The following is a 9,693-nucleotide window of genomic DNA, read 5'->3' as shown; positions in this document are numbered from 1 at the left end:
TAGACATTTGAAACTCCAGATATAAAATAAATACTGAAACTGGTCGTGACCCATCGAGTTTGGGCTTTTGCAATAGATCCATAGCTCATTTTGTCAACTTTGGAGACTAATTTGGGCTTTGGTCCCTCTTTATCATTTGAATTGCTCTATCTTAGCTTTTCAATGGATTAAACAGCAATCAATTTGGAGACCCACAACTTTAGAAACACCTGAAAAATACAGCAAAGATCAAACACTGAAAATTTCTCCATTTAACACAATTATTCCACAATTATCTAAAAATATGTCTGAATGATAATTATATTTTAACCAACTGAATTAAACATAAAAACATGCTAAAAACACTAAATGTGATGGGAGTAAAATTAATAAATTATGCACTTATCACATGTCCATCAAGATTTCTTTAATTAGAGAACTCAAACATGAAGCCTCTATTTTGGTATGGTGGGAAACTAAGTATCAACCATGTTTGACTTCAATATCAAAGTGTGCATATTCAACCAATGAGTTTTAACTCAATAGTATTAGAATTGTCTCTAGAGCTATAAGGTATCCTGTTCAAGTCTCAATAATTGGAGCCAATGAATCAATAAAGATTTGCATATTCAATTCAATTGACTAAATATATACACACTTACTTGTGTTCATTTATTGTAAATTTGATTTGCAGATACGAGGCTCCATTTATTCGAAATATTGTAAAAGAAGTTAGTAGTAAATTGAGTCGCAAGGTGTTGAATGTTTCCCCCTATTTGGTTGGAATAGATTCTGATGTTGCAATAATTAATATGTGGTTACAAGATATGTCAACCAATATGAGGATAATGATAATTTATGGAATTGGAGGTGTGGGGAAGACAACCATTGCAAAGACAGTTTATAACATGAACTATGACAATTTTGACGGAAGAAGCTTTCTTGCAAACATAAAAGAAACTTCAGAACAATTCAATGGTCTGCTTCACATACAAAGACAGCTTCTTTCTGATATCCTAAAAGACCTACCAATCAATATTTACAATGTAGATGAAGGAATGATGAAGGTCAAGGAAGCTGTATGTCGCAAGAGAGTTCTTATTGTTCTTGATGATGTCGATCAAATCGATCAATTCAATGCCATCATTGGTATGCAGAAATGGTTATACCCAGGAAGTAAAATAATCATAACAACAAGATATGCAAGTTTGCTTAATGTTGATTATGAAGGTTGCTGGATACTTAAAATTAAGGAATTGGATGATGATCCATCAATGCAGCTCTTTAGCTGGCATTCATTTGGCCAAGACCAACCTCCTGAAGGTTTTGTCAAGCTCTCTAAAAGGGTAGTAAACTACTGCAGAGGACTACCATTAGCTCTTCAGGTTTTGGGTTCTTCACTTCGAGGAAAAAGTGTAGATATATGGGAAAGTAAATTAACAAAGTTGGAAGAAATCCTCGATAGCAAGATTCAAAATTCTGAAAATAAGTTGTGATTCTCTTCAAGATGATCATGATAAAGACATATTCCTCAACATAGCTTGCTTTTTCGTGGGAATGGATAAAGATTATGTAGTCAAAATACTAGATGATTGTGGTTTCTACACAGTTGATGGGCTTCAGAATCTCATTGATAGGTGTCTTATAACAGTCAGTGAACACGAGCAGATAATGATGCATCAGCTAATAAGAGACATGGGACGAGAAATTGTTCGCCAAGAATCGACTGAAAATCCTGGAAAACGCAGCAGATTGTGGAACCATAGGGATGCAGTTACTGTCTTGAAAGAAAATACTGTAAGAGATAGATACATTATATTCAAGTTTTTTTTTTTTTATATCTTTGTACTTGATTATATAATCTAACATTTTTTTGCACCAGAGCAGGGTTCTGAAACAGTGAAGGCCCTTGCTTTCCGCCCACCAAATGAGGTGGAATTGAAGATAGAAGGACTGGCAAAGATGAAGGGGCTTAAATTACTCCAACTTTGCAATGTAAAAGTCAAAGGAAGCTATGAAGATTTCCCTAAAAATTTGGTATGGTTGAGTTGGCGTGGATTTTCTCTGAAATATATACCAGCCAGTTTTGATCTGGACAAGCTAGCTGTTCTTGACATGCCAAATAGCAATCTCAAATTTCTTTGGGAAAGGAACAGGGTATGATGCTTACTTCCTCCTTCTCCTCCTCCTCCTCCTCCTTTTTCTTCTTCTTCTTCTTCTTCTTCTTTTGGTTTCTGAATTATAAATAGAATCTGATTTAGTATTGGTTGATTGCTTCTTTCATTCATTCATCCATTTTCAGAATCTTCCAAACTTGAAGATCCTGAACGTCAGCCATTCGCATTTTCTTGTTACAACCCCCAACTTCAGAGGACTTCCTAATCTTGAGAGATTGATACTCCAAGACTGCATAAACTTGGTTGAGATTGATAAATCTATTGAAGTGCTCCAGAAAATAGTTTTATTAAATCTAAGAGATTGCAAGAGTCTCAAGAAGCTTCCGAGGGAAATCGCAAGCTTGAAATCACTTGAGGAACTAGTTTTGTCTGGTTGCTTAGAACTCACACTACCCAAAGAGCTAGCAGAAATGAATTTGAAGGTTCGCGTTGTTGATGGTATTTTCATTAATCAACCAAAATCTACCTCAGAAGACGCAAGGAAACTCAACTTCTTTTGTGCTACATCATGGCATTCAGCCTTCCATTCTTGGTCATCACCAAGAAAAGGCTCAAAATCCATGAAATTTTCATTCACCTTTTTTACCAAGGTCTTTGGTAACTCTAAGCCTTGCTAATTGTAATCTGTCACACGATCATATTCCCAAGGATCTTAGCATGCTACCTTCCTTGCAACATTTGAATCTAGGTGGTAACCCCATTCATACTCTACCAGAAAGTATTAACAGCCTCACTTTGCTTCGATCTCTTCTGTTGGACCGCTGCGAAAAATTGCAATATCTTCCTGAGCTTCCTCCATCTTTGGAGGATGTCAACAACTGTAGATCACTGCAACGAATTACAAATTTACCTAACTTGTACAGAAGTTTGATTTTCAGATATTATGGCTGTGAGAATCTTGTTGAGGTTGAAGGTGCATTCAAATTACAACCCATAAGAAACATTGACATGGAAATGATCAGTGCTTTGAGCATGTTCAATGTGGAATCCATGGAAAGCTTTCAGGTGCAAATGGTCAATTGCTTAACAGGAACTCTAAGAACAACTTCGCTTCAGGTTCTATTCATCCTTTCTAAATTCCTACAAAATTCCATGTAGGGCTGTGTATGGTTGGGTTTGGTGCAGTTTAGAGTAATTTTTAATCCAAACTGAAAAAAACAATTTTATATTTTTTTAAACCAAAATCAAATCATTTATACATAAAAATAAAATAAAATAAAATAGGTGCACTTTATGATTAACTCGTTTGATATATATTTTGATTCCAATGACACAGGTCTTGCATGAACGTGGAATATTTAGTATTTATCTTCCAGGGAGTGAGATTCCAGGATGGTACAGTTACCAAAATGCAGGGCCTAAAATTTCTTTCATTGTGAATCATATTCAAGGGCGTACGATTATTGGGTTGAATTTATGCGTTGTATATGCATTTGATCAATCTGCAAATCTGAGTTCCAATGATAAGATTTTTTTGTACTCCTTTCACACATATGGCGAACAGAACTAAGGGCTTATTCTGGAATTACAGCCCAACGTTCTATGAGATTCCAGGAGAGCAAGCATGTAATCTATGGTTAAGCCATTGGAAGTATGTGGATCAATTGGAAGATGGCGATGAAGTGGTTGTGGTAGTAGGTATGCCTCCGGGTGAAGTTAAAAGGGTTGGAGTCCATCTTGTCTATGAGGAAAAAGATGATAGCCAAAGCCAATCAATTAATTCCTCTTCTTGGTATAAAAGTCTCAGCAATGCAGATATGTCTGCAATGTACCTGGCTTGGTATGTTCTCGGCTATAGTCAACATGACCATGTTGGACACAAACTCCGTTGGGATGCATTAATTGATCACTACACCAAATAACCTTTTTTTTTTAGAAAATAAAAGAAAAAGATTTCATTAAATGGAGATAGAATATAACTCTTTTAAGTATAAAATTTTATAGTACTACAATTTTGTATTAAAAAAAATAATAAATTATTTATACAAAATATAATAATAATTGTCTTGATTTGATTGTATCGATAAAGTATTTAATTTAGCCATTTGATTGAAAGCAAGCTCCAATCTTTAGTAATCTATTAGTGTTTGACTCCACAGTTTTTCTACTAGCTTGATTTGGAAATCATCTAACTTTGATATACTCATAAAGAAAAATATGTACCTTATATCATTACACTGCTTAAATAATGAAATAAAATACCTAACAACTCAATAATAATAAAAAAAATCTTACAAAAGAGAAAATATCAAATGTAAGTAGAAGACAAGACGCTAAATCCTCCTAAAAGAATAGATAAATTTAGATCTATCAATAAGAATAGACCGAGTATAAACACAAATACATTCTAAAATGATACAAATTTAGAGATTGAGATTTTAGAATAGATTTAGAGATTGAAAAAAATATAAAAAGTAAAAAATGAATAAACTGAGTACAAACATAGATACGTTCTAAAATGATAAAGATTTAGACATTGAGATTTTGGAATAGATTTAGAGATTGAAAAAAAAAAAAAAGAGAGGCTAATCACTAGTGAAAATACTTATTAGTGGCCACCTAAAAAGTTCACAAGAAAAGAAGAAGAAGAAGAGAAAGAAAGGAAGAAGGTTAGAGAAAAAGGCAGCTACAAATCAACATTTTATAATGATATTTTTAAAAATGTCACTTAAAATAATAAAAGCAACCTTTAAATGACTTTCTAAAAAGAAGGATGTTAAATGACTTTCGATGGGAACATATGTTTAAAATTAAGTAACATAGTGGATGTTAAAAAATGTCTTTACTTTTTTTGGGTGACATTAATGCTAACTATTACTATAATAATTTTACTTTAACATGTCTATAAATCTCATTTAAAAATTAATAATTATTATAATCAATCTTATTATATATCATCTGTATATGTTTATCGTAAATGTCAGAGAAAATAAAGAGCAATACCCTTAGCCCCACTAAAAAAAAATAATAATATTTTAATATATACAATACAATTTATTATTTCATTAATTAATCTCCCAAAATTTATATTAGTCTCTATAAATATTTATAAAAAAAATATTAAATAAGTATACTAAATTTTTATTTTTCATTAATTTATCCCTCAAATTTCTATTGGTCTCTAATAATTTACCCCCTCCTCCCACAAAGATAAGTTTATTTCTATTCTCACATGATTAAGAAAATATAGTTAATATAGTTAAAATAATAAATTTTGCTTGGTCTTTTTCTAATATACCCACCACTTATATTACTTCATTTAAAATTAAATAACTCATATTATTAAATTATTTTTAGAACTAATAAATTTTATATTTTCAATGCATATTAAATAGAGGTATTTTAGTAAGTTAATAAATAAAATACTATTTTAAAAATGAAAGTTGCTTGTAAATTGGAACAGATTAAAAAAAAAAAGGAAATAAGCCTATTTTTTTAGTATAGAGGGAGTATAATTTATATATTATGATTTAAATTGAAACATTAAAATTATTTGGTTGTCATTAAATAAGTACAAAAGTTCAATTAAAAAATAATTATTTAAACTTTTATATTTACAAATTAAAATTTGATTAGCAATCATTATTTGATAAAAATTAAATATAAATTAATATAATAATTTCCAATCACACATTTTAAAATCATACAAGTTTTTTCTATTTTTATTTTTATTCTCCCTCTAAATATAACTTTTTTCTTTATCTTTTCTCTTATTTTGCTTTCTCTGTTTATTTCATTTTAATTAAAAAAATATATTTTATTTACATATGTACAAGTAGATAAAATTAGTGATTTCAACTCTAATGCTAATTTTTTTATTGATCAACTTAATTATATACTTATTTTTATATGATATATTTACCTTATTATTTTAATAATCTCTAATTTCATATATCTTAATGATTTATTTTTCTTATTCTTATGCTTTGGAATTTATATTTATTTTTTGGCTTTTTGATCTATGAATTTTATATAAGAATTTGATGTAATATTTTAATTCTGACTTATTTTTATTTTTTAAATAATATAATTTATATTATGAAGTTCTATAATAATTAAAATTATAATTTTGTAATAATTATATTATAAAGATTTGTTATAATAACTTTAAATTGATAATTCTTATAATTTAATATGTTATGGTATTTTTATTATATATATATGTATATAATAATTATTGATTTATTACGATTAATCTCAAATAAAATGTTATGGCTTCTGCCCTGATAGAGAGAAGAATTCATTATATATTAAGTGGAAATTTAATTTTTAATTATATTTAAAAAAATATTAAATTTATCAAGTTTATAAAATAAATGGCACGTGGTGTTTATAAATTAATTATAACACTTACCAAATAAAATAATGTGGCATTCGCATGTTTGCTTACCAAATTTAAAAAATAATGTTTCCTGATGTTAGAGTATAAACAAACTGAGTCAAGTTGAGTTTTAAAAAATTTAAACTTGGCTGATTAAAATTTTTTCAAATTCGAGTTGAGCTCGAGTCAAATATTTATAAGCTTGGCTCGTTTAGAAAACGAGCTCTAAACGAGCTGAGCTAAACAAAGTTTTTTATCGAACTGATTATCGAATAGTTTATTAATAACTCGACTCATTTATATAGTAAGCTGTAAGTTTACAAATATGAAGTTTAAACTACATAATTTTAATTAAATCTCATATTAAAAAGTTAATTTTGATAAAAAAAAATTAAATTTAAATTACAAATAACTATATTTAATAAATATATTTTATATATTATATATTAATTATATCATGATTTTAAATAATATATTATTTTTAGAATATTTATAATAAAATAATATATATTTATAATATAATGAAATATAATAAGTAACAAAAATATTTTTACAAATAAATATATTCACGAGACTATTTAATGAGTTTACTCTCGAATTAACTCATTAGCTTATAAACAAGCCAGAATTATAAAATTTGATATTAGCTTATTAATTAAACAACGAACTTAAAAATTGAACTCAAATTTAATCTTGACTTATTATTAAAAAAATAAAATTAAACTGAATATTTAATTAATCAAATCTCGGCAGCTTATAAGACTCACTCATTTACGCTCTATCTAATGCCTATATAGCCTTGTAATGCATTGTTGCAATTTTCAAAATTATAATTTTACCTATAAACTTTAGTATTTTTTCAAAAAAAATTATTATTTGTCCCTCTAAAATTTTTAATTTTTTTTTTTTTAAATTATATTTTTATTTCTGTAGTGGCCTTTGTACTTCTATGTAAATTTTGTTCATATTTTTATATTATTTAATTTTTTTATCTCTTAAAATTATATATTTTATTTTTATCAAAATTTTATTTAATTTCTTTTTAATATTTATTTTTAACCTTCTCAAAGACTAATTTCTAGTTCTGCCCTGAAACTAGGGCTGAATAAATCTTTTTTTTCAATCCATTCCTACTCGATGTGAAACGTAATAACTTACGCTTGTCTCTTACACTTATCATTTTCTTAATTTTTTTTTTCCTTTAAAGTCTCTTTCCCTTTCCTCATCCTCATTATCTTCATCTACTTCTTCTATTTCATCATCCTCATATTCTATATCATACTATATGCAGTCAGTGACAGACCTCGCCCCCTTAAAATTTTAAAATTTTTTATGAATATAATAATAGTTTAAAAAAAATAAGTATTTTTAAGATAAATTATAATATAATCTCTAAAATTTAGTAAAATCAACATTTTAGTCTTAACTTTATATATATATATATAAAATTAATGATCCCTTCGTCTAATTTACCATTAATTATAACAAAAATATCTAAATATCTTTAACTCTATTTTTAATATAAAATAATTAATTCTTTGAAGTTTTATTTTATTAAGAAAATAGTCCTTTAATCTAAACTTTACATTAACTCTCTTGAATAAAAAAATAATAAATAAATTTATATTGCTTCTTAACCTCTTCCTCTCCATCAATTTTATTTTATCCTTTTCTTCTATCAATAAAATCATAATCAGCAATTTTTATTATTTGAAATTTAAATTATTGGATAAAATCATCAAAGAGAAGTCTAGCATATAGTTCTCTTATCATTTTTTCATCGGTTTAAAATTTTAATATAGTATTTTCTTCTCATAATTTCATTGTTGTTATTGAAATCTCTCCATTATTGAAATTTCTTCATACTAAAGTTATAAAAAAGTTTTTTTTTTTTTTTTCATTAGAACCATGTAATTTATTTTATTTAATTTATAATTTTAATTAATTTTGTGGTTTCATGAATTGTTTTGAAAAAAGAAAAGATTTGAAATAATAAATTTAACAAGCTTTTTAATTTTAGGTCACCAAATATTTTAAGTTTACTAATTCATAACATTAAATATTTAATGTATTTTTGAATTAATAGCAATTCCATACAATATTTAGTAAGTCAATTTTATTAAAAAAATTAAAGTATTTATTTTTATCACTATATATATATATATATATATATATATATATATATATATATATATATATATATATATATATATATATTCATTAAATGTTTTTGTTTTAATAGTTATTGTTGTCCCAAAATAGTCCAAGAGGGGGGTGAATTGGACTTTAACAATTTTTCGGCCCTTGCTTATAGCCTAATGAAAAATTGTGGCTTTGTTCAACTATGTGATTCTTCTATATAAAGAGAAAGTAATATGTGCTTCAACAATGTGTTTCTAAGTTGCAATTCAATTCTTAATCAATGTATATGGCATTCTCTAACACAGCATTCATCAACTAATTTTCTCAAGTCACTCAATATGTCCACAAATTTATCAACTCAATCTATTTAACCAACATTCACTATCATGTATATGAGAAAAGAAATTTAAATTGCATAAAAGTAAAGAGGTAAAGGTTAGAGAAATCAAACACAAGGATTTTATAGTGGTTAGGCTTAACTAGCCTACATCCACTCTCTCAAAGAACCCTCTTTGAGTCTTCTCTCCACTATTTGCTCTTTTGAAGGCAAGAGACCAAAAGCCCTTTACAATTTCTCAACACCAAGCTTTTACACCAAGGTAGCTTGAAACCTTCACAAGTGCTATCACAAGCACTAACTCTCTCAAGCTTCAATAGGTGCTTGTACAACCTCTCTTGAATGCAATTCAATATTTCAACACTCACTCTTACTCAATACAAATCAAACTATAAAGAAGAGATGAGTTGATTTGCCAATGGAAGCTCAAAATCTTTAAAGCTCTTGAATGAAAGCAATAAATGGAAAATCAATGTTGGAGATCAAATGTAAGCTTTCATTAAATGTAAATGGAGTGAAGAAGGTGTATTTATAGTCCCAAATCATTTTAGACCGTTTGAAACCCTTTTGGAACGTTATACACACTGCCCAAGACAAAATACCCGTTATTTTGTCCTTTTGTGCGAAGTTGAGCAGCTCGCAGTTAGCAAACTGGTTAGCAAACTAATGTTTTTAGTAAACATATTAGCAAACCGAAAATATTAGCAAACCAGTTAGGAAACTAAGTCAACAGCTGC

General features: G+C 27.7%; 2 protein-coding genes across 2 annotated transcripts; both read left to right on the top strand.

Moving 5' to 3' along the window:
* Positions 1-673: 673 nt before the first annotated feature.
* On the top strand, positions 674-1,475 carry LOC131177533 (disease resistance protein RPV1-like; the record flags this gene model as incomplete). The annotated part of the gene is made up of 1 exon (XM_058142555.1): positions 674-1,475. A coding segment is annotated over one exon (802 nt), but the record flags the coding sequence as incomplete, so codon positions are not given.
* A 61-nt stretch (positions 1,476-1,536) lies between these two features.
* Positions 1,537-4,018, top strand: LOC131177532 (disease resistance protein RPP2B-like). The gene is made up of 6 exons (XM_058142554.1): positions 1,537-1,776; positions 1,867-2,136; positions 2,282-2,753; positions 2,845-3,212; positions 3,433-3,632; positions 3,688-4,018. The coding sequence occupies exons 1-6, from the start codon at positions 1,537-1,539 to the stop codon at positions 4,016-4,018; spliced, it is 1,881 nt and encodes a 626-aa protein (XP_057998537.1).
* Positions 4,019-9,693: the final 5,675 nt, after the last annotated feature.

Source organism: Hevea brasiliensis, unplaced genomic scaffold (assembly GCF_030052815.1).
Source record: "Hevea brasiliensis isolate MT/VB/25A 57/8 unplaced genomic scaffold, ASM3005281v1 Scaf543, whole genome shotgun sequence".
In the NCBI taxonomy this organism is placed as follows: Eukaryota; Viridiplantae; Streptophyta; class Magnoliopsida; order Malpighiales; family Euphorbiaceae; genus Hevea; species Hevea brasiliensis.
This window is presented reverse-complemented; position numbering and strand designations above follow the sequence as displayed.